This window comes from Somniosus microcephalus, chromosome 25 (genome assembly GCF_052327205.1).
Source record: "Somniosus microcephalus isolate GS21.2 chromosome 25, FLI_Smic_1.0, whole genome shotgun sequence".
Taxonomy (NCBI): domain Eukaryota; kingdom Metazoa; phylum Chordata; class Chondrichthyes; order Squaliformes; family Somniosidae; genus Somniosus; species Somniosus microcephalus.
The window spans coordinates 30,254,497-30,280,406 of NC_141011.1; the positions used below are offsets into that span (position 1 = coordinate 30,254,497).

At 48.2% G+C, this 25,910-nt stretch overlaps 1 protein-coding gene across 10 annotated transcripts in view; it reads left to right on the plus strand.

Annotated features, from left to right (window-relative positions):
• nbl1 (NBL1, DAN family BMP antagonist) overlaps nt 1–25,910 on the plus strand; it is a 43,215-nt gene that overhangs the window by 4,526 nt on the left and 12,779 nt on the right. The window contains exon 2 of one of the 10 annotated variants that reach the window (XM_085967049.1): nt 446–499. The exons of 5 other annotated variants lie outside the window; for them this stretch is intronic. Coding sequence is in view for 1 of the 5 variants with exons in the window: in XM_085967043.1 (XP_085823169.1) it covers nt 12,558–12,559 (2 nt within the window). In the remaining 4 variants the exon portion in view is untranslated. Of the gene's footprint in view, nt 1–445; nt 500–4,029; nt 4,164–12,534; nt 12,560–20,293; nt 20,377–25,910 lie in introns of those variants that run through there. 4 more of the 10 variants (XM_085967045.1, XM_085967046.1, XM_085967043.1 and 1 more) reach the window with 4 other exon arrangements.

Genomic DNA, 25,910 nt, shown 5'->3' on the forward strand with positions numbered 1-25,910 from the left:
GTATTCATTATATTAATGTGTCTGTTTCTCGGGAGCCGTGTCAGTTTCTGGTGTGAAGGTTTTATGATAAACTCCAACTATCAGATTAGATTTTAATTATCTTTTTGTTTCCTATCTCATTCTACAATCCGTTCACTTATTGCGATATAATTTAAATTTGAATTGTTTTTCTACGAACGCTTTCCTTTTTGCATCGGGTGCATTGTGAGTTAAAATTCCTTTCGTGAAACCTCAAGCTCTCTCTGTAAATCAGAAAGCGAAGATTCAGTAAAGCAGAACCGAGCTCCAGCCTCGGATCTGGGGGTTAAACCCCGGACGGTCCTGCGCTCCGCAAACATTAACGGTTCAAACACTGATTTTCACCCCGTGTCTTAAAGTTTGACGTTTGCTAAAAAAAATACATTTCACTCCAGGGATTTTGAAAACAATCCTCCTCTCTCGACAGATGCTCCCGGTAACCTGCAGACCGCTGGGGTTATTCCAGCCCAGTCCCAGAAAGGTGTGTGTGTGTGTGTGTATAAATTGGGCTGGGTTCGTTTTTAATAAATAATAAAACCTGCTCCCTTCTAAGGACCACGTTCGGATTTGTTGAACAATCTGGTTTGTTTTAAAGCGGTTTAAACGTGTCTGTTCCGAGCCCGGGTCGTGCAGAGAGTCCAGCTCCTTTCTAATCTCCCCTTTACCCAGTCTGTCCCAGGCTCTGACTCCACGTTCACTGCCTGGTGACTGAGCTCCGGCACCCCCACCCCGGGTTGGGGAGTGTTTTTCAGCCGCTTGCCCAGTTCGCCCCCACCACCCCCCCACCCCGGTCCGGAGTGAGCTGTCTGATTCTCTGTTCTCGAAGCAAAGGTCTGGTTAAATTTCTCACCGTTTTCAGTCACCTGGTCCCCCTGGGGCGGGTGGGGCGGACCGCTGGACACCTGCCCGGGGTTGAGTGCCTGGGTGACGGGGTGAATGATGTGAACAGCAGCCTTCGCCCGCCGCCCACTGACCAATCCTGATTTTTGTCATTTTCCGCTGTAATAAACTAATGCTTTTTGTTCGCGGTGAACTCCTGAAAGTAGACACAGATTTATTTACACAATGGCGATTCACATTTGTCAGGAATCTCCAAAGTCTGATTTGATTTTTTTTGTAACATGGATTCGACACTCAGTTTTTTTTTTAAAAGACACCAAATAGGAAGACAGGCTTTGTACCGACCGTGTCGAGCTGTTTCTGAACTTGTTTTTAATGTTAGAAAGGACCGTCCAGCCCACGATCTCCAATAACCCTGGTTATCGATAGTTGTTGAGTCTGGCTTTCTTTTAGCTTGGGTTCCCCAGTCTGTTATTAAACTACCAAACAAACAAACACACTCAAACACCTCCGCAGGGCTAACACGTTGGAACCGTTTCCCCTCCTGGTTTAGATCCAGGTTTCCCCTTTCTGCTACTTTGCTGAAATTGATTGTACTTTTCATACTTTGTTTTACTTTTTAGGGACTTGTAAGAATTCTCATTTTCACCTACAATTGTTTTCAAAAATCTCTCACGTATTTCTTGTCATTTTAAAAAATCCAAATAACGTATCAAAACAGCGGAATTGTTTCAAATCTAGATTCCGCTTGCCTGACTTCAGTCAGCTTTAGCAGCAGCCCTGACTGGCCAGATTTTCCCCAGATTAAACGTGACTGAGGACCTCTGCTGGCCTCTGATTTTATTGCCCATCTTCTGGCTTGTTCTGAGCAGTTTTGATACAGATGTATCCTTGTCGGTAACGAAAATACCTCGAATGTCTAACTCGGCCGCTTGTAGAAAAGACGATCTCACCCTGTGGACACAAAACTGTTCGATAACACATGCTGACAGTGCCACAGTCTTCCAGCATCACCTGTGCCCATTCCCTTTTTTGAGCAGTGGGATCTTAAACGTTGACGCCTCCGCGGCTACAGTGTCTTAGTGTAACTGCCCTGTAATTTCCCCTCCTTATTCTAAGTCTCATTCCTTCGGGAAGCGACAAGACACTCGACATCCGTCCATAATTAATGCTGGGTCTCAGGAGCTGCCTGTGCTGGTGTTTGGTGTCTAGGGGGGTGAAGGGGTGAAGGGACGAGATGGATGAGTCAAAAAATCCTGAGTTGGGAAACTGTCTCCTCAGCCAGTGCTGCTGCCTGGATACTCGAATCATACAATCCTAGAAATTTACAGCCAGTCGGCCCATCGTGTCTGTGCTGGCTCTTGTGTTTAGTCGCACATCCCCGCTTTCTGTCTAGAAACATAGAAAAAAATAGGAGCAGGAGTCGGCCATTCGGCCCTTCGAGCCTGCTCCGCCATTCAATATGATCATGGCTGCTCCTCTATCTCAATACCATATTCCCCTTCTCTCCCTATACCCCTTGATGCCTTTTGTTTCTATAGAAACATAGATTCTTACCCCTGTAGGTTCCCCATCCTCAAGTACCCGTCCAACTCCCTTTTAAAATTATTTATGGAATCAGCTTCTGCCACCTTTTCAGTTAGTTCCAGATCCCGACAACTCTCTGAGTGAAAAAAAATGTCTCCTCATCTCCCCTCTAGATCTTTTGCCCATGAGCTTAAGCCCATGACCTCTGGCTATTACTGATTGCAATTCTTCTGGGAAGGACCCCAGGGAGCTGCTGATGGAGTCACTCATTGATTTTCCCTCTCTCTCCTAATTTCCCCCCCCGTACAACACCTCCTCTCATGGTGTGTGAGATCAGGCGTTCCTCCTGAGCGCCAAAATCCAGCATTTGTTGAGGATTTCTTCAGGGCAGTGTCCTAGGCCCAACCATCTTCAGCTGCTTCATCAATGACCTTCCCTCCAACATAAGATCAGAAATGGGGATGTTCGCTGATGACTGCACAGTGTTCAGTGCCATTCACAACTCCTCAGATAATGAAGCAGTCCATGCCCGCATGCAACAAGACCTGGATGATGTTCAGGCTTGGGCTGATAAGTGGCAGGTAACATTCGCACCACAGAAGTGCCAGGCAATGGCTATCTCCAACAAGCCAGAGTCTAACCACCTCCCCTTGACATTCAATGGCATTACCATCGCCGAATCCCCCACCATCAACATCTTGGGGGGTCACCATTGACAAGAAACTTAACTGGACCAGCCACATAAATACTGTGGCAACAAGAGCAGGTCAGAGGCTGGGTATTCTGCAGCAAGTGTCTCGCCTTCTGACTCCCCAAAGCTTTTCCACCATCTACAAGGCACAAGTAAGGAGTGTGATGGCATACTCTCCACTTGTCTGGATGAGTGCAGCTCCAACAACACTCAAGAAGCTCGACACCATCCAGGACAAAGCAGCCGGCTTGATTGGCACCCCATCCACCACCTTAAACATTCACTCCCTCCACCACTCGTGTACCGTGGCTGCAGTGTGTACCATCTACAAGATGCACTGCAACAACTCGTCAAGGCTTCTTCGACAGCACCTCCCAAACCCGTGACCACTACCACCTAGAAGGACAAGGGCAGCAGGCACATGGGAACACCACCACCTCCAAGTTCCCCTCCAAGTCACACACCATCCTGACTTAGAGGTATATCGCTGATCCTTCATCGTCGCTGGGTCAAAATCCTGGAACTCCCTCCCTAACAGCACTGTGGTAGTATCATCACCACACGGACTGCAGTGGTTCAAGAAGGCGGCTCACCAACACCTCCTCAAGGGCAATTAGGGATGGGCAATAAATGCTGACCTTGCCAGCAACGCCCACTTCCCATAAAAACAAATAAAAAAAAACATGAAAGATCCATACCTCAAATGTTAAACAGGGCCAGAGTGATCTCCCAGACTAGTTTTGATCGCCTAAGGAAGTCTGAGAGGAATTTTCCAGATTTTGCCCCCTAATTGGCCTGGATTTTTAATCTTTTTTTTTTACCTCTCCCAGGAGATTACGTGCTGGGGTGGGCAGTGTGTTTGTTGATGTACAAGGCATCATAACTATATGGGACAGGCTGGTTGGACCAGTAGGTCTTTTCCTGTCCCTCATTTTTTCGTATGCTCTTTATAGGCTGTCAGAGAACATCCAGTCACCTGGTCAGAAAAACCCACTGAGAAGCCCAGGTGAAGGGTCAGAGTGCAGGGCACCGCCACATTTGAAAAGAGTAGGAGAGAAGAGAAGGTCAGTCAGGAAGCAGTGATCAGGTAGTGTCAAACTTACCAAAGGTGGATCTTGAAATGAATTGTAGAACACTGCAAACTTTAAGGAAATCACTAGTTTTACTGGTTCTGAATGGGTGAAGTGTTGATACCGTGGGTGTGATTAACAAGTAGACAGTATATAAGGGACAGTCAGGAACTCTGTGTGGGATATACAGATGTGGAATATAACATATAGAGAAAAACTGGAGGTGAAGGTATAAAACGAAAGCAGTACAAAACCTACTGTGTCTAAAATGCACTGATTGTGCATGTTGGTGTGATGCTCCAATCCCACTCCCTCCCACAACACAACACAACGGTAAGCATTTTGACACAATCTGACACTTTCAGCTCTACAGGATGAGGAGGTACAAAAGCACAGCTTTGAGTTGAGTTTGTTAGAATATGACTGGGTGCATATAAGTACATAAGAAGTAGGAGCAGGAGTAGGCCATACGGCCCCTCGGGCCTGCTCCGCCATTCAATAGGATCATGGCTGATCCGAATCTAGAGTCACGTCCACTTCCCTGCCCTCTCCCCGTAACCCCTAATTCCCTTATCTGCTAGGAAACTGTCTATCTCCATTTTAAATTTATTTAATGTTGCAGCTTCAGCAGCTCTCTGGGGTAGCAAATTCCATAGACTTACTACCCTCTGAGTGAAGAAGTTTCTCCTCATCTCAGTTTTGAAAGGCCAGCCTCTTATTCTTAGATTATGCCCCCTAGTTCTAGTCTCACCCATCAGTGGAAACATCCTCACCGCATCCACCTGATCAAGCCTCCTCACAATCTTATATGTTTCGATAAGATCGCCTCTCATTCTTCTGAATTCCAATGAGTAGAGTCCCAACCTATTCAACCTTTCCTCATAAGTCAACCCCCTCATCTCCGGAATCAACCGAGTGAACCTTCTCTGAACCGCCTCGAGAGCAAGTATATCTTTTCTTAAATATGGGAACCAAAACTGTATGCAGTATTCCAGGTGTGGCCTCACCAATACCCTGTATAACTGCAGCAAGACTTCCCTGTTTTTATACTCCATCCCCCTCGCAATAAAAGCCAAGATTCCATTGGCCTTCCTGATCACCTGCTGCACCTGCATACTAACTTTTTGTGTTTCATGCACCAGGACCCCCAGATCCCTTTGTACTGTAGCACTTTGCAGTTTCTCTCCATTTAGATAATAACTTGCTCTTTGATTTTTTCTGCCAAAGTGCATAACCTCACACTTTCCAACATTATATTGCATCTGCCAAATCTCTGCCCACTCACTTAGCCTGTCTGTCCTTTTGCAGGTTTTTTATGTCCTCCTCACTCACTGCTTTCCCTCCCATCTTTGTATCGTCGGCAAACTTGGATATGTTGCACTCGGTCCCTTCCTCCAAATCGTTAATATAGATTGTAAAGAGTTGGGGTCCCAGCACTGACCCCTGCGGAACACCACTAGTTACTGATTGCCAGCCCGAGAACGAATCCCAACTCTTTGTTTTCTGTTAGATAGCCAATCTTCCACCCATGCCAGTATATTACCACCAATCCCGTGATTTCTTATCTTAATCAGTAATCTTTTGTGTGGAACCTTGTCAAATGCCTTTTGGAAGTCCAAATACACTACATCCACTGGTTCCCCTTTATCCACCTTGTATGTTACGTCCTCAAAGAGTTCGAGCAAATTTGTCAAACATGACTTCCCCTTCATAAAACCATGCTGACTCTGTCCTATTAAATTATGTTTATCCAAATGCTGTTACTGTTTCCTTAATAATGGACTCCAACATTTTGCCAACCACAGATGTTAGGCTAACTGGTCTATAGTTTCCAGCTTTTTGTCTATTTCCCTTCTTAAATAAGGGTGTTACATTAGCAGTTTTCCAATCTGCCGGGACCTTTCCTGAGTCCAGGGAGTTCTGGAAAATAATCACCAATGTATCCACAATCCCTACCACCACTTCTCTCAAGACCCTAGGATATAGGCCATCAGGTCTGGGGGATTTATCCGCCTTAAGTCCCATTATTTTACTGAGTACCATCTCCTTAGTGATTTTAATCGTGTTTAGCTCCTCCCCCCCCCCCCCCATTGCCCCCTGTTTGTCCAGTGTTGGGATATTTTTAGTGTCCTCTACTGTAAAGACTGATACAAAATATTTGTTCAGCGTCTTTGCCATCTCCATGTTCCCCACCACTAGTTTCCCAGTCCCATCCTCTAAGGGACCAACGTTCACTTTAGCCACCCTTTTTCTTTTTATGTAGCTGTAGAAACTCTTGCTATCTGTTTTTATATTTTTTGCTAGTTTACTTTCATAATCTATCTTCCCTTTCTTAATTAATCTTTTAGTTATTGTTTGCTGGCTTTTAAATGCTTCCCAATCTTCTATCCTCCCACTAGATTTGGCTACTTTATATGCCCTTGTTTTCAGTCGAATACTATCCTTTATTACTTTACTAAGCCACAGATGGCTGTCTTTTCTTTTACTCCCCTTTTTCCTCAGTGGAATATATTTATCTTGAAAGATGTGAAATATCTCCTTGAATGTAGACCACTGCTCTTGTACCATCTTACACTTTAATCTGTTTTCCCAGTCCACTTTAGTCAATTCTACTCTCATACCTTCATAGTCTCCTTTATTTAAGCTTAGTACGCTATTTTGAGATCCAACTCCCTCACCCTCAAACTGAATTTGGAATTCAACCATATTATGGTCACTCATTCCAAGGGGATCCTTTACTTGGACATTTTTTATTAATCCTGTCTCATTACACAGGACCAGATCTAAGATTGCCTGCCCCCTGGTTGGTTCAGTTACATACTGCTCAAGGAACCCGTCCCTAATACACTCTATAAACTCTTCCTCAAGGCTGCCATGCCCAATTTGATTAGTCCAGTCAATATGAAAGTTAAAATCCCCCATGATTATAGCTGTTCCCTTATTACAAGCCCCAACTATTTCCTGATTTATACTCCGACCAACAGAGTTGCAACTGTTAGGAAGCCTATAGACTACGCCCACTAGTGACTTTTTCCCCTTATTATTCCTTATCTCCACCCAAACTATTTCACTATCCTGATCCTTTGACCCAATATCATTTCTGACTATTGCTGTGATTCCATCCTTGATTAACATAGCAACCCCACCTCCCTTTCCTTCCTGTCTGTCCTTCCTAATTGTCAAATACCCTTGTATGTTTAGTTCCCAGTCATGATTATCTTGCAGCCATGTTTCCGTAATGGCTACCAGATCATACCCATGTGTAGTTATTTGTACCGTCAACTCGTCAATTTTGTTACGAATGCTGCGTGCATTCAGATAAAGAACTTTCAAATATGTTTTCTGACAATTTATTCCTGCTTTTACCCCTTTTACTACTTTACCTTTATCATTATACATTCTGTCCCTTCCTGACACGCTCTGGTTTTTAGTTCCCCCACTGCTACCTTGCTCGATTGCCTTCTCCGCTGTCATTTTAATTTTTCGCTCAATAACAATCAAAGTCAGGCTGAATTTGATTCTTGAAAAAAAAAGTGTTGTATTCAAAGCTTGTGTACTGAAACACTGTGCCATGGGGCATGAGCTGGCAGATTTGTGCCCCTGGCTCTCATAGAGTCATAGAGTTATACAGCACAGAAAGAGGCCCTTCAGCCCATCGTGTCTGTGCTGGCCATCAAGCCTATTCTAATCCCATTTTCCAGCACTTGGTCCATAGCCTTGTATGCTATGGTGTTTCAAGTGCTCATCTAAATGCTTCTTGAATTTTGTGAGGGTTCCTGCCTCTACCACCCTTTCAGGCAGTGAGTTCCAGATTCCAACCACCCTCTGGGTGAAAAAGATTTTCCTCAAATCCCCTCTAAACCTCCTGCCCCTTACCTTGAAACTATGCCCCCTGGTTATTGACCCCTCTACTAAGGGGAAAAGTTCCTTTCTATCTACCCTATCTATGCCCCTCATAATTTTGTACACCTCAATCAGGTCCCCCCTCAGCCTTCTCTGCTCTATGGAAAATAACCCCAGCCTGTCCACTCTCTCTTCATAGCTGAAACGCTCCAGCCCAGGTAACATCCTGGTGAATCTCCAATGCAATCACATCCTTCCTATAGTGTGGCGACCAGAATTGCACACAGCATTCCAGCTGTGGCCTAACTAGCATTTTGTACAGCTCCATCATAACCTCCCTGCTCTTATATTCTATGCCTCGGCTAATGAAGGCAAGTATCCCATATGGCTTCTTAACCACCTTATCTACCTGTCCTGTTGCCTTCAGGGATCTATGTACATGCACACCAAGGTCCCTCTGATCCTGTCCTTCCTAGGGTCCTACCATTCATTGTGTATTCCCTTGCCTTGTTAGTCCTCCCAAAATACATCACCTCACACTTTTCAGGGTTAAGTTCCATTTGCCACTGTTCTGCCCATCAGACCAACCCGTCTATATCGTCCTGTAGCCTGAGGCTTCCCTCCTCGCTATTTACCACTCCACCAATTTTCGTGTCATCTGCGAACTTAAAGATCATACCTCCTACATTCATATCTAAATCATTAATGTACACTACAAACAGCAAGGGGCCCAGCACTGATCACTGCAGTACACCACTGGACACAGGCTTCCAGTCACAAAAACAACCTTCGACCATCATCCTCTGCCTCCTGCCGCTAAGCCAATTTTGGATCCAATGTGCCAAATTGCCCTGGATCCCATGGGCTCTTACCTTCTTGACCAGTCTCCCATGCAGGACTTTTGTCAAAAGCCTTACTGAAGTCCATGTACACTACATCAACTGCACTACCCTCATCCACACACCTAGACATAACCTCCACAGAGACATAGCAATGACTGAGAGCTGTCTTGCTGCTCTCACAGGCTGGTAACGGAGAAGCATTGGCGTACCTTTTCTACCCCTCCCCCAGTCGACTGGGAATGCTGCCTAGAGAGGTCTGCAGAGGGGAACAAATAAACTGAAAATGGGAGGGGGAAACAAAACCTGCATTTAAAAAGTTGTGATTGGTGCTTTTGGTTTCTGGCTGAGATGATCCCTATTTGACAGCAATGGCGTTGGTGGCACAACCTTCAGCTCTTTGGAACTCTCTCCCTCAACCTGTCTCCCTGCCTGCTTCTTTCTCCGTGGTTAAGGACCTCCTTCTCAAAACCGATCTTTTCAACAAAGCTTTTGATCATCTCTCCTAACTCTTCTAGTAGTGTTCAGTACCCCCTTCTCCTCTGTGAAGTACCTTGAGATGTTCTCCATGTTAAGGTGCTGTATAAATGTAAGTTTATGAATTGCACTGCTCGCCTGGGCTTTGCTTATCTATGGCTAGAAAACCTGGCAGTTGGTAACTACTGTTTAATTTGGCAAACATCTTGTGATCCTCCTCCATCCCTCTTCACCCCACCAGTGGCAGCCGTGCCTTCGTGCTGTGGTATTGGTGTCAAATTTTGTCTGATAATACTCCCGTGAAGCGCCCTGGGATGTTTTACTCCGTTAAAGGTGCTATATAAATGCAAGTTGTTGTTGCCCACACCTTCTGCCTCTCTTCTTTTAAGATTCTCCTTCAAACCCATATCATTGACTAAGATTTGGTCACCCCCCTCCTAATATTTTTTGCTTACGCTTCTAGGAAGCACTTTTTGGGACGTTTTTCTACCTGTAAGGCGCTATATAAATGTAAGTTGTTGGTGGTGCTGCTGCTTTCAGGGGAGCCTTTCAAACCCCTCCTGATGCCGGGGGCATTAGCAGCACCTCGTTCCGCTGCTGCCACGGAACCTGGGCCAGCATTGGCACCAGGGTTGTAATTGAAGGGGGTGATAGATTTTAAATAAGGAAACCCAAAAATGGAACGCAGGTCCCTCCTGTTGTACACAGAAAAAAAATCTTGTGTTTTTTTTAAACTAGAAGAGAGGCCTGAAATCCAGGGTTGAGCTGCAGTTCTGTAGCTGCACTCCCAAACTATCCAAGACTCTGGCTGCAGTACAACTTGCAAACGAGCTCGATGTATGAGTCACGTCCCAGTGGGTGACTCATGATGTAGTTCTGTGGTTGCCCGATCCATACCGGACTGAACTGGCCCCTTGGCACCAAAAGCTGGCGCAATCAGGATGTCCACCTCACTGAGATGGCAAGCCTGTCCAGCTCCTCTGTGGGAGCCGGGATAACTGACCAGGGTCTTGGGGAGGAGGTTGTAATTCCTGCGCTGTTTGGACAGAGCCCCCTGGATGTTCAGCTGACATGTGGACGCCAGCTTTGGAGACAGAAGTATCTCAAGTTTGGACCCTCCTCGTTTATCAAATTTGGATGCAGGGCTGTACAGACTTGGATAAAACAAATGTAGTTTATTGAGACGCCACCAGGTCACACGCTGTGCTGGAATCAAACTTGACAGCATACAGATTGAGGCTTGTCCCAGCAGGCTCACTGAGCATGGGGCTGAGCCAAGCAGTTTAGATCAGCAAAGATACTTGCATTTAAAATACGTCAATGCAAAAAAAAATACAATTTTATACAAAATTTGTAAGGAGAAACCTTGTTTTAATTTGAATTTTTGAACGGATAGAAGCTTTGGGTCAGTCCCTAGTTTATGGTAAAATATACAGGCAGATCAGGAAATGAAATTTTAATAACCAGTGCACGAAATGCACAACAATATAAACTGCAGCAAATGAACTGATTCCCACAGACTGGTAAATGGTTCTGGTTACACAGTTTCATATTGTTCAATTGCTATAATCCAGTTCTGTGCTTTGAGCTGATAGTCAGTGTTAGCGTAATACCTGTTTGCAAAACATTTATTTAACCAGCGTTCTGAGGTCAGGCAGCAGTCTGACTCTCGGGAGGTAAGGAAGTAATTTCCAGTTTGAGCAGCACCATGCCCCAGGACACGAGACAGGAGTCGCTCCCATTAATCCAAGCTGGAAATAGAAAGTAACCCTCAGCGAGAAATGCGGCACCAGGTCAGAATCTGTAACATGAGTACGGGTCGGGCCTCAGTTAGGGACACAGAGCTGCAATCTGTACCGCGGCTCCATGGAGTCAGTTACACCACAATTATCCCAAATGTAGGAATGTATCTGAGTGGACTCACTGGTGTCTGGAATCTTCTGATTTTCCTGCAGCTGTAAGATTGTAACATAAATGGATTTCGTTTGGAAAGTTTGACTGTTTTAACCTCACCCAGCACAAGCTCAGGACGTGAATATTTATTTAATAGCAAAATACTGCAGATGCTGGAAATCTGAAATAACAACAGAAAATGCTGGAAATACTCAGCAGGCCAGGCAGCATCCGTGGAGAGAGAAACAGAGTTAACGTTTCATCAGAAGGGTCCCAGACCTGAAACGTTAACTCTGTTTCTCTCTCCACGGATGCTGCCTGGCCTGCTGAGTATTTCCAGCATTTTCTGTTGTTATTTCATGAATATTTATTGCCCGATAATCATCATGGATTTGGCTCAGACAGCCTGCTTTTAAGTAGGTTGTTTCAAAATTTCGAAACCAGATACTGAAAGTTTGCTTATTTAAAAGAATTAAAGTCTATTTTCCTGTGTTTATGACATGGAAGCATTAATTATTGCTATTAGTTTGGATTTTTGATGAATTTCAAAGCAAACATCGGGTCCTGAGCCCTGCGTCCTGACCCTTCCCATGTCCACTTGGGTCTTGACATAAAATGGCAGCTCCCTGCTACTTCAGTCTCAGTACTGAGCAAATGGGTAAAGGGCCTCACTGTTGCAAACCTAATTCTCACTCAGACACATCAGTGGACCCACATTGGAGAGTAAGTCAGGATGCACCGAAACAGCATTTTTCACATTTCCTCTATCAATTTACTTTTTCTTTTCTCCTCTCTCAGCTGTGGCTCTGTGGGTAGTACACTCGCCTCTGAGTCAGAAGGTTGTGGGTTCATAGTCCCACTCCAGGGACTTGAGCACATAAAACTAGGCTGACACTCCAATGCAGTGCTGAGGGAGTGCTGCACTGTCGGAGGTGTCGTCTTTGGATGAGACGTTAAACCGAGGCCCCGTCTGCCCTCTCTGGTGGATGTAAAAGACCCCATGGCACTATTTCAAAGAAGAGCAGGAGAGTTATCCCTGGTGTCCTGGCCAATATTTATCCCTCAACCAACATAATAAAAACAGATTATCTGGTCATTTTCACATTGCTGTTTGTGGGACCTTGCTGTGTGCAAATTGGCTGCCGCATTTCCCACATTACAACAGTGACTCCACTTCAAAAGTACTTCATTGACTGTAAAGTGCTTTGAGACGTCCGGTGGTCATGAAAGGCGCTATATAAATGCAAGTCTTTCTTTTTCTTTGTGTCTTTCCAACCCATTCTCCAGAAGTTGGCTCAGTGATGTGCACAGCCCTCAGCTCTGCTGAAGATCGCCTGAATCATTTCATACCAGAAGTCCATGTAAGATCCTCCAAATGGAGTGGGATGATTTGATCCTCTGATGTTTGAATGTGCTGTGACTCTCCAGTGAAGGCATCTCTTGCATATGGATGGGGAGCGTCCCCTTACTCAGCTCATGATGGCCAATGAGAATCGAAGCAATTGCAATTTGGTGTATGCAGGCGATGTTTGGCCAGGCAGCTGAGTGTCTTGGGGGCTCCCTCAGCAACAGACAGATGACAGAGTAATGTGACGGAGATGGACAGCTGTCGAAAGTTTGGGACCTTTTAAGTTAAACTCATTCTTCAGATGCTCTCTGGCTCCAGTCATTACAAGGAAATGAATGAAAATGGGCTGGGAGGAATAATAACCCCTCCATTCCTTGCATCAGGATTTGCCTAGCCTGTGATTTTTTGCCTCTCCCTGTATCATGACTGAGATCAGACACTTGTAGGCAATCACAAGAATGGATCTCATTCTTTGCATGTTCTTTCATCCCTGTTCTTTGCTCCATCCCACACCGCCGTTGGGTTCCTGCCCCATTTCCTGACTGAGAAGGCAGTCAGGTGGCCAATTCCTATCTGTTCAGTACAAGCCACTAGGAAGCGGCTCCCTTGGGTCCCTGATCCCTGCTGGGTGCTCCTCCAGTGGCTGGGGAACACTAGGCGTTTATTATATGGGGCCATTGAGGGGCAAACTCTGCTCAATTGCAGAAGCTTCCAGTGACTGTAACTGAACAAATACACCAATGTTACATTTGTTGAATGGTATTTTACAATCTGTTCCAGTGCTGTAAATGGAACATACAAACAGGAACTGGCTCTCATCATTGCCAAACCCAGGTGACGGGTTCAGGCCTATGGTGTAGGGCATTACCAAGACTGAAAAGAATAGGGGAGATGATGCGGTAAATCAGGAGGAGGTGATTAGTTGACACCAAGCTTGAGTTTCAAAAGCCTGTAAATTGTAGGAGGGAGGGAAGATTGAGGGAGGTGAAGGATTCCTCAATTTTGAGCTCCTGGGAAAGAATGTAGGAGTCAGTACGATGTCTTGATTTCAACACAGTGAGGATGCAGGGAGGACAAAGACTGTGTAGGTCGGGGTAGTTGAATCTTAGGGGGAACAAAAGAGGAAATGGCTAGTTTATTAGGATATAAGTCGTCGTCGTACGTGTCCTCACACTGTTCCCTTTGGGAAACTGTATGAAGTGGTGGAAGGATTTCTGGCCATGTTTAATGCTCCTTCCGTGACCGTAACCATCTTCGTACCAGCCATTAGGGTGGTTAGTCCTATGGCGGGAGGGTTTTACGGGCTCCCACAACCCATACGAGGGGGGGGGCCACCCACACCCACGGACGCAAGTATCCCGCTGGATGTCAACCCAGAATTTAGAGCCGGAGCTCCGACCCCACTTGCCAGGACTGTCTGGAGCAGGGTTCGAAACCCTATACCTTCTGGCCCAGCGGCGGGGATGCTACCGCTATGCCAAAGGCCCACTCCTAGGATATAAGTAAACTGGTGAGATAGGCCTGTAAGTGACTAGTACTGCAGGGTGAGGATCATGTTCTCTTTGTGTTATTAATGGTTTATCTCCCAGTAATACTTCACTCCCCGTCTCATAGGAACAGGAGTAGACCATTCAGCCCCTCGAGCCTGTACCGCACTCAACTTGATCATGATCTGTACCTCAACTCCATTTAAGAAGGCCCAGCCAGCAAGGGTTGGTTCAGTTCCCAGATTTTTTTGAATTATTGATTTAATTTCAAATATTTGGGCTGATGAAGGTGACTGATGTCGTGCTGCAGAATGGCAACACCCTTCACTTTTGTCAGTGTTACCGCTGGGTTACATGACATGTGCTGGGGAGGGGTTCTTGTTGCAGTGTTTGAGGAGCTGTGGGTGGAACCCTATGGGGTAGATTTTAACCATCGGGCAGCGGAGTGCCAGCGCACTGCCTGGCCGCTCGATAGTGCCAGCGAGAGGCCTGGTCCATTTCGAGGACCAAGCCTCATTAACATATGAGCAGCCAGATTCACACCCAAACGGATGTCCCGATGCAGCTCGCCGAAGCAGCAGCTCAATATTGGGCGGCCCAAAGGCCAATCCGGCCTGGTTATGGCTAGGTCCATGTGGGAGGATGGTTGCAAATGTGGAGAGAGGACCTCGGGGTGGCAGCGGCCCGTATTGTTCTTGTGGAGTTGCAGCTCTGCTCCTCTTGGCCCCATAAAAATAATTGTAGCACTTTATTAGGCCGTCTCCTTTTCTGCCAGGTTTTACTGAGCGGATGGTCCACAGCGGACGCTCTGCCCAATCAATAGCTAAAATGGCATTGGGGTATGTACGTCATAGGACCCCTGATTTGCATAGATCAATGAAGCGCCCACCAGAAGGACCCTGGAAAAATGGTGGTGAAACAGGAATGGGATGGTAAATCCACCAACTCCATTTTAATTCTACTACTTTCCCCTTTCCGCCTGGTGGAGGGAGTTAAAGTCTCTCCCTATGTATCTTATATGTGATCGTACCTGAGTAAGAGTATCTGCTGTGAGTAGTTTCAAATGGAAAGTATATTCCATTTGCCTGTGTGGTGTGTATTGATTTCATTCATGGCCCAGGGCATTGTACATTGATTTAATTCACGGCCCAGGGTGTTGTGCATTGATTTCATTCACGGCCCAGGGCAGTGTGCATTGATATCATTCACGGCCCAGGGCAGTGTGCATTGATTCGCTTCACAGCCCAGGGCGGTGTGCATTGATTTCATTCACGGCCCAGGGTGGTGTGCATTGATTTCATTCACAGCCCAGGGTGGTGTGCATTGATTTCATTCACAGCCCAGGGCGGTGTGCATTGATTTCATTCACAGCCCAGGGCGGTGTGCATTGATTTCATTCACAGCCCAGGGTGGTGTGCATTGATTTCATTCACGGCCCAGGGTGGTGTGCATTGATTTCATTCACGGCCCAGGGCAGTGTGCATTGATTTCATTCACGGCCCAGGGTGGTGTGCATTGATTTCATTCACGGCCCAGGGCGGTGTGCATTGATTTCATTCACAGCCCAGGGTGGTGTGCATTGATTTCATTCATGGCCCAGGGTGGTGTGCATTGATTTCATTCATGGCCCAGGGCGGTGTGCATTGATTTCATTCACGGCCCAGGGCAGTGTGCATTGATTCGCTTCACAGCCCAGGGTGGTGTGCATTGATTTCATTCATGGCCCAGGGCGGTGTGCATTGATTTCATTCATGGCACAGGGCGGTGTGCATTGATTTCATTCATGGCCCAGGGCGGTGTGCATTGATTTCATTCATGGCCCAGGGCGGTGTGCATTGATTTCATTCATGGCCCAGGGCGGTGTGCATTGATTTCATTCATGGCCCAGGGCGGTGTGCATTGATTTCATTCATGGCCCAGGGCGGTGTGCATTGATTTCATTCATGGCCCAGGGCGGTGTGCATTGATTCCATTCACGGCCCAGGGCAGTGTGCATTGATTTCATTCATGGCCCAGGGCGATGTGCATTGATTTCATTCACAGCCCAGGGCAGTGTGAATTGATTTCATTCATGACCCAGGGCAGTGTGCATTGATTTGCTTCACAGCCCAGGGTGGTGTGCATTGAGAGTAAATACAAATTTTGATAGTGGTAAAATTTTATTTGCCTGGAGCTCTCTCATAGTTTGTGAGTAGGAAGTAATGAGAAAGTGAATATTTTTAAAGAACAACTCCATTAGGGGCTCCACTAAATGACACAGTATTGTTGCCATGTGAAGGATTGTGAGCATTTATGTTTTCTGTTTTAATTAGAAGTGAGGTTTAATTGGGCTCCTGGTGCACACAGAGGAGTGGGTGTGGTGTGCAGATACAGATGTGGTGTGGGTTCACCTCTGGGATTTTCCACATGCCAGACTGAGATGACCCAATACTTCATGGGATGTGATGGACCTGGAGAGAAAGCACAGATGTAACCCAGTATGAAGAATTGGAAGAGACATCAAGGGCAATTCTGGGAATTGGAGAAGGTGAAGGGGGGTGTGATCCATACCAAAACTATTCGGGGAGAGTTCCCCTTATTCTCTCCAGTTTGGGGGGAGGGGTGGAAATGTTTGTACAGAGGGCAGCAGGCCAGGGCTTACATAGAATTTACAGCATAGAAACAGGCTATTCGGCCCGACAGGTCTATGCCGTCCTTTATGCTCTGCCCGAGTCTCCTCCCACCTTACCTCAGCTAACCTTATCAACATATCCTTCTATTCCTTTCTCCCTCATATACTTATCGCGTCCCCTAAACGCATCTATGCTCGTCACCTCAACCACTCCCTGTGGCTGCAAGTTCCACATCCTCACCGCTCTCTGAGTAATGACGTTACTCCTGAATTCCTTATTGGCTTTATTAAGAAGGAAGGAAAGATTTGCATTTATATAGCACCTTTCACAACCACCTGATGTCTCAAAGCACTTTACAGCCAATGAAGTACTTTTGAAGTGTAGCCACTGTTGTAATGTGGGAAATGTGGCAGCCAATTTGCGCACAGCAAGCTCCCACAAACAGCAATGTGAAAATGATCAGATAATCTGTTTCTGTTATGTTGGTTAAGGGATAAATATTGGCCAGGGCACTGGGGATAACTCCCCTGCTCGTCTTTGAAATAGTGCCATGGGATCTTTTACATTCACCCGAGAGAGCAGACGGGGCCTCGGTTTAACGTCTCATCAGAAATACCTTATTAGTGACTATCGTATATTATGGCCCCTAGTTTTGGACTCCCCACTCTATCTCTACCCTATCAAACCCCTTCATAATTGTAAAGATCTCTATCAGGTCACCTCTCAGTCTTCTCTTTTCTGGAGAAAATATTGTGAAGATGGGTGAATATTCTGGATTGCTTTTGGATTTTCATTAGGGAGTATTTATGCAGAGCATTCCCCCAGGGGGTAGGTGTGGGGGTGGAGGGCGCATAGAATCCATGAGAGGCTAGATTGTACACGACCTGTGTTAGCTTGTGTACATCCCTGATGTTGCTGAGGCATCAGGGGGACAGAGGGGTGGAGGGAGAATTCAGCCCAGGCTCCTCTCATTTAGCTCCCAGTCGCTGTTCAGACAGCGGTATTGCTGGAGGGTGTGGGGCAGTTTACCTGCAGCTTTCCTATTGCCCTGACTGGGGAGTGGCGCTCAGCACTTGGGGGAAGCCTTCAGGAGAGCAGGAAATAAAATTAGAATTAGCATTAAATTACTTCAATGAGCGCAAATATTCAAGTGCTTCTTTATTCACGAACCCTGACAATTTGCAAGTCTTTTCTTGTTCCTCAAATGTTGGTTAAAGGTCAGATTTCACTGTGGCTGTGCCAGCAGTGGGTTGGGCTGAAACATCAGCAGAAAAACTGTCCTGTCCTCTCCTCCCCTCCCCTCCCGCCTGTTCCTCTCAGAATGGCCGAGCTGGTGATGCACCCGGAGGCGGCGAACGGTTCGTTCGCTCGTTTATTTATCAATCAGATTTGTGCTTCACGGGGAGGGTGGATGTTGCTGGTTCACACACACATCCGGCAGGTTTCCGTCTAAAACACTGATGTCATGTCAGCAAAAAAAACCTTTCTGAAAAAAATGTTGCCGTACAATCGGAAAGTTCAAATTTGTGTCTTGCAGCCAAATCTGCTGCCTCCATCAGGCCAAGTTGATAAGAAAGAGCTCGGAGTTCATAGAACCTTTCAAAAACAGGCCAAAATAATCAAAGCCAACGCATTTTTAAATGGGCAATAGCCGTATAAAGCAATCAACCGCTAGCCTAGATCTGTCAGACTAAAAAAGCCGAGTTTCAGTCTGTAATGAGGCAAAGGTGGCTTCACTCTGTCCTGGTACTTAAAACCACAACAGGAGGTGTTCCCAGCTTCTGTATGGCCTGTAGCACATTCACTGTGCAGGGTGTGGATGGGTAGAGCAAAGTGTCAATGAGCAGGACTGGGCATGAACGTCTTACTATGTATTGACAGGTCATGATGTTGGCTTGTAGGTCTTGGTACGGGTGGGTAGGGCATGAATGTTTGGATATGATAGAACAATATAGACCCTTAGATGTAAACACAGAAGATTTAACTCCAGTGATAGACTGATGGCTTTGACAACATGGGAACTAGGATCTAAACAGATGCAAAAATCACATGGAGCGGGAGGATGGACGGTGGCTCAGTGGGTAAAAATACCACCTGAAGTGGAACAGACTTGAAGATCCCATGTTTGAACCCTGGTCTGTGCTGAGTTAGAATATTTCAGATGGGGACTCAGTAAGGGTGCTACAACCATCATCAGTGCTCCTGGTTTAGAGAAGAGGAAATCAGCCAGGGTTTTTGCTGTAGATCTCCATTCAGTGACGCCTGTTGGAAGTGTGCTTGTGTGGATGTCAAGTGAGGATCAGATCAGACTCGCCTTTAATACCTTCCATTGTTTGAAAAAAAATGTTCACAGGATGTGGGCGATGTTGGATAGCCCGCATGAATTACCCATCCCTAGTTGTCCTAAGAAGGTGGTGGTGGGCCATCTTCTTGGACTGCTACAGTCCTTGTGCTGATGTGCTCTCACAATGGTGCGAGGTAGGGAATTCCAGGGTTTTGACCCAGTGATGGTGAAGGAACAGTGGTATGTGTCCAAGTCAGGATGGTATGTGACTTAAGGGGAACTTGGAGATGATGATGTTCCCATGATCTTGCTGCTCTTGATCATATGGCTGGGAGGTGCTATCGATATCACCTTAGTGAGTTGCTGCAGTGCATCCTGTACATAGTACATATTGCAGCCACAATGTGCCAGTGGTGGAAGGGGTGGACATTGATCCCAGTGGCAGGGGTTGAATGCTCCTTGTTTAGGCTCAAACATGAAACATGGGCATTTGGGGGAGGTGTCAGGTTGATGCCTGGAGCCTGTGAAATCACAAGATCAGTTTAACCCATTTGATCTCATGCTTCTAGAATACCAACCCAGCACCTCTTCATTACAGCATCCAACTGTTTCTTAAATGGGTCCAAGTTTTAGCCTCAACCACCCTTTCTGACTCCTGACCCAGCATCCTTTTGTTCTGCTGCCCTGGTGTATTTGAATGTATTGTTGCGTTTGTTTTCTCTATCCCATTAAGTAGCTTGAAGGTCACCTGTAAGATGTCTCCTTCTGAGGCTGAACAGCTCTAGCTTATCATGTCATTCCTCACAGTTCATCCTTCTGGGTGGAATCAACCTCATACTCCTCCGCACTGCCCCTCGGGCCTATTGTTTCAGTAACCAGAACGGTATGCACTAATCTAGGTGCAGGGTGACCAAGAGCACTGTATGGCTTCAACATGACCTCCTGGGATTTCAACACAACTGATATGGCAATATGACCTAGCATCCTATGAGTGTTGTTTCTTACTGTCTCACACTGTGGTGGGCAACAAGTCAATTAAGACCACAGCAAAGATTTGGCATCTTTATGGGGAAATAGCTTGGGACCAAGTGGATGGATTTGACATGTGACAGGGGCTGTGTTTATAAGGATTGTATAGGGGCTGGTTTATTAATAGGGAATGGTTATCTTGGAATGGGAATTCCGGGGCGCTGTGATATTTTGCTTGGGTAGGTTCACAGTACAGTTTACATTGCTTGTTCTAACTTGCTTGCTGCTGGTTCTAACTTGCTTGTTGACTGTTTAAGAATGACTGATGCTCTGGTTTTGATTACTTTGGCCTGTTTGAAGAGCTATATAAACTCCAGGCTCCGCTTGCTCCATTTGGCTGATGAGGAATGTAGCTGTGATTGGTAGAGAGCCAGCGTTCAGTCTGTGAGATTTAAGGTCCTGTGTCGGTGCCAGTCCAGTTAAGTAAACTTAAAGTTTCTCTGTGTGATGAAATTTAATTGTTGCGTTTTTATACGCCCCGCCATTTCTGATGGTGTAGTCCTATCTGTAAAACCCATAATGTATGGGAATAATAATGTTGCATTATGTGCTTGGCATAGGAGGTGGCATTTTACAATTGTCTGTCTAAATAAGGAAATTTGTTTATGGTCAGTATATCTCTTCTGCTTTGTAAAAAAATTGTTCATTCTCATTCCGTGTTGTGAGTTATCCCAGTGTCCTTCACCCCCCCAACCAGGGACCAGCTTCCTATGCCATGTACCCACTGCAGTCTCTGGGAGGGTCCAGCTTCCTGGCCTGTACCATTGCTGCTATGAGACCTGCTGGCAGGACCTACTCCAGTAGGTTGGGTGAGTCCTGCTCCCTTTCACCCTGGGTGTTTGATGGCGATACTCCCTGTGTCCTGTGTGAGACCCATGGCGATACTCCCTGTGTCCTGTGTGAGTCCCATGGCGATACTCCCTGTGTCCTGTGTGAGACCCATGGCGATACTCCCTGTGTCCTGTGTGAGTCCCATGGCGATACTCCCTGTGTCCTGTGTGAGACCCATGGCGATACTCCCTGTGTCCTGTGTGAGTCCCATGGTAATGCTCCCTGTGTCCTGTGTGAGTCCCATGGTGATACTCCCTGTGTCCTGTGTGAGACCCATGGCGATACTCCCCGTGTCCTGTGTGAGACCAATGGCGATACTCCCTGTGTCCTGTGTGAGTCCCATGGCGATACTCCCTGTGTGCTGTGTGAGTCCCATGGCGATGCTCCCTGTGTGCTGCATGAGTCCCATGGCGATGCTCCCTGTGTGCTGCATGAGTCCCATGGCGATACTCCCTGTGTGCTGTGTGAGTCCCATGGCGATGTGTCCTGTGTGCTGTGTGAGTCCCATGGCGATGCTCCCTGTGTGCTGTGTGAGTCCCATGGCGATGTGTCCTGTGTGCTGTGTGAGTCCCATGGCGATGTGTCCTGTGTGCTGTGTGAGTCCCATGGCAATGCTCCCTGTGTGCTGCATGAGTCCCATGGCGATGCTCCCTGTGTGCTGCATGAGTCCCATGGCGATGCTCCCTGTGTCCTATGTGAGACCCATGGCGATGTGTCCTGTGTGAGTCCCATGGCGATGCTCGCTGTGTGAGTCCCATGGCGATACTCCCTGTGTCCTGTGTGAGACCCATGGCGATGTGTCCTGTGTGAGTCCCATGGCGATGCTCGCTGTGTGAGTCCCATGGCGATGCTCCCTGTGTCCTGTGTGAGTCCCATGGCGATACTCCCTGTGTCCTGTGTGAGTCCCATGGCGATACTCCCTGTGTGCTGTGTGAGTCCCATGGCGATACTCCCTGTGTCCTGTGTGAGACCCATGGCGATACTCCCTGTGTCCTGTGTGAGTCCCATGGCGATGCTCCCTGTGTCCTGTGTGAGTCCCATGGCGATGCTCCCTGTGTGCTGTGTGAGACCCATGGCGATGCTCCCTGTGTCCTGTGTGAGTCCCATGGTGATACTCCCTGTGTCCTGTGTGAGACCCATGGCGATGTGTCCTGTGTGAGACCCATGGCGATACTCCCTGTGTGCTGTGTGAGTCCCATGGCGATGCTCCCTGTGTGCTGTGTGAGATCCATGGCGATACTCCCTGTGTGCTGTGTGAGTCCCATGGCGATACTCTCTGTGTCCTGTGTGAGACCCATGGCGATACTCCCTGTGTCCTGTGTCGGACCCATGGCGATACTCCCTGTGTCCTGTGTGAGACCCATGGCGATACTCCCTGTGTCCTGTGTCAGACCCATGGCGATACTCCCTGTGTCCTGTGTGAGACCCATGGCGACACTCCGTGTCCTGTGTGAGACCCATGGCAATGCTCCCTGTGTCCTGTGTGAGGCCCATGGCGATACTCCCTGTGTGCTGTGGGAGACCCATGGCGATGCTCCCTGTGTCCTGTGTGAGTCCCATGGCGATGCTCCCTGTGTCCTGTGTGAGACCCATGGCGATGCTCCCTGTGTCCTGTGTGAGTCCCATGGCGATACTCCCTGTGTCCTGTGTGAGTCCCATGGCGATACTCCCTGTGTGCTGTGTGAGACCCATGGCGATACTCCCTGTGTCCTGCATGAGTCCCATGGCGATGCTCCCTGTGTCCTGTGTGAGTCCCATGGCGATACTCCCTGTGTCCTGTGTGAGACCCATGGCGATACTCCCTGTGTGCTGTGTGAGTCCCATGGCGATACTCCCTGTGTCCTGTGTGAGACCCATGGCGATACTCCCTGTGTCCTGTGTGAGTCCCATGGTGATGCTCCCTGTGGCCTGTGTGAGTCCCATGGCGATGCTCCCTGTGTGCTGTGTGAGACCCATGGCGATGCTCCCTGTGTCCTGTGTGAGTTCCATGGTGATACTCCCTGTGTCCTGTGTGAGACCCATGGCGATGTGTCCTGTGTGAGACTCATGGCGATACTCCCTGTGTGCTGTGTGAGTCCCATGGCGATACTCCCTGTGTCCTGTGTGAGACCCATGGCGATGCTCCGTGTGCTGTGTGAGTCCCATGGCGATGCTCCCTGTGTGCTGTGTGAGTCCCATGGCGATGCTCCCTGTGTGCTGTGAGAGTCCCATGGCGATGCTCCCTGTGTGCTGTGTGAGTCCCATGGCGATACTCCCTGTGTGCTGTGAGATCCATGGCGATACTCCCTGTCTGCTGTGTGAGTCCCATGGCGATACTCTCTGTGTCTTGTGTGAGACCCATGGCGATACTCCCTGTGTCCTGTGTTGGACCCATGGCGATACTCCCTGTGTGCTGTGTGAGTCCCATGGCGATGCTCCCTGTGTGCTGTGTCAGGCCCATGGTGATACTCCCTGTGTCCTGTGAGTCCCATTGCGATACTCCGTGTCATGTGTGAGTCCCATGGCGACACTCCGTGTCCTGTGTGAGACCCATGGCAATGCTCCCTGTGTCCTGTGTGAGACCCATGGCGATACTCCCTGTGTGCTGTGTGAGACCCATGGCGATGCTCCCTGTGTCCTGTGTGAGACCCATGGCGATGCTCCCTGTGTCCTGTGTGAGTCCCATGGCGATACTCCCTGTGTCCTGTGTGAGTCCCATTGCGATACTCCCTGTGTGCTGTGTGAGACCCATGGCGATACTCCCTGTGTCCTGCATGAGTCCCATGGCGATGCTCCCTGTGTCCTGTGTGAGACCCATGGCGATACTCCCTGTGTCCTGCGTGAGTCCCATGGCGATACTCCCTGTGTGCTGTGTGAGTCCCATGGTGATACTCCCTGTGTCCTGTGTGAGTCCCATGGTGATACTCCCTGTGTCCTGTGTGAGTCCCATGGCGATGCTCCCTGTGTCCTGTGTGAGTCCCATGGCGATGCTCCCTGTGTCCTGTGTCGGATCCATGGCGATACTCCCTGTGTCCTGTGTGAGTCCCATGGCGATACTCCCTGTGTCCTGTGTGAGACCCATGGCGATACTCCCTGTGTCCTGTGTGAGTCCCATGGCGATACTCCCTGTGTCCTGTGTGAGACCCATGGCGATACTCCCTGTGTCCTGTGTGAGTCCCATGGCGATACTCCCTGTGTCCTGTGTGAGTCCCATGGCGATACTCCCTGTGTCCTGTGTGAGACCCATGGCGATACTCCCTGTGTCCTGTGTGAGTCCCATGGCGATACTCCCTGTGTCCTGTGTGAGTCCCATGGCGATACCCCCTGTGTCATGTGTGAGTCCCATGGCGATACTCCCTGTGTCCTGTGTGAGACCCGTGGCGATACTCCCTGTGTCCTGTGTGAGACCCATGGCGATACTCCCTGTGTCCTGTGTGAGACCCATGGCGATACTCCCTGTGTCCTGTGTGAGACCCATGGCGATACTCCCTGTGTCCTGTGTGAGACCCATGGCGATACTCCCTGTGTCCTGCATGAGTCCCATGGTGATACTCCCTGTGTCCTGTGTGAGACCCATGGCGATACTCCCTGTGTCCTGTGTGAGACCCATGGCGATACTCCCTGTGTGTTGTGTGAGACCCATGGCGATACTCCCTGTGTGCTGTGTGAGACCCACGGCGATACTCCCTGTGTCCTGTGTGAGACCCATGGCGATACTCCCTGTGTCCTGTGTGAGACCCATGGCGATACTCCCTGTGTCCTGCATGAGTCCCATGGTGATACTCCCTGTGTCCTGTGTGAGACCCATGGCGATGCTCCGTGTCCTGTGTGAGACCCATGGCGATACTCCCTGTGTTCTGCATGAGTCCCATGGTGATACTCCCAGTGTCCTGTGTGAGACCCATGGCGATGCTCCGTGTCCTGTGTGAGACCCATGGCGATACTCCCTGTGTCCTGTGTGAGTCCCATGGCGATACTCCCTGTGTCCTGTGTGAGACCCATGGCGATACTCCCTGTGTCCTGTGTGAGACCCATGGCGATACTCCCTGTGTGAGTCCCATGGCGATACTCCCTGTGTCCTGTGTGAGACCCATGGCGATACTCCCTGTGTCCTGTGTGAGTCCCATGGCGATACTCCCTGTGCCCTGTGTGAGACCCATGGCGATACTCCCTGTGTCCTGTGTGAGTCCCATGGTGATACTCCCTGTGTCCTGTGTGAGACCCATGGCGATACTCCCTGTGTCCTGTGTGAGACCCATGGTGATACTCCCTGTGTCCTGTGTGAGACCCATGGCGATGCTCCGTGTCCTGTGTGAGTCCCATGGCGATACTCCCTGTGTCTTGTGTGAGACCCATGGCGATACTCCCTGTGTCCTGTGAGGCCCATGGCGATACTCCCTGTGTCCTGTGTGAGTCCCATGGCGATACTCGCTGTGTCCTGTGTGAGACCCATGGCGATGCTCCGTGTCCTGGCTGCGTCCCATGGCGATACTCCCTGTGTCCTGTGTGAGTCCCATGGCGATACTCCCTGTGTCCTGCATGAGTCCCATGGTGAAGCTACCACTCTCCTGGCTGAGTCCCATGGCGATTCTCCTTCAGTCATTGTGTGAGCCCCATGGCGACTCGCCCTCTCTCCCTTCTCTTGGCTCCTGCCCATGGTGACATGGCTGAGATTGGATAATGGCGGAGGCCACCTGCAACTCTGAGATGCAGTCTGGCTGCAGCACACCATGCATCCGACTGATTTGAGTCAGGCTAATCTAATCAAGCTATAGGGAGGTAAAGTTAACACATTCTAAAGGCAACTGGCCTACTATATGAATAACTGAGGGTTGCAGGAGTGTGTTAATGATGGCATATAAAAGGTAATTTTTTTTCTTTGCTATGTTTGCAATAATTATGAAATTCCTCATTACCACTTCCTTACTCTTATGTCTCTCTTTTCCCCATGGGTGACACCTTGCTCCATGATGCGGCGATCTCCCTGTTGATTATATTTCCCTTGTCCTCATCATATGTGTCAAGAGCTGCATAATTATTGAGCACCTCCAGACCCATTGGGTCTTCCTGTTCTGCTTCATCTTCCTCCCTCTGTTGATGGTCAACCACTTCCATTCCTCGGTTCACTACTGCTCCCTACCT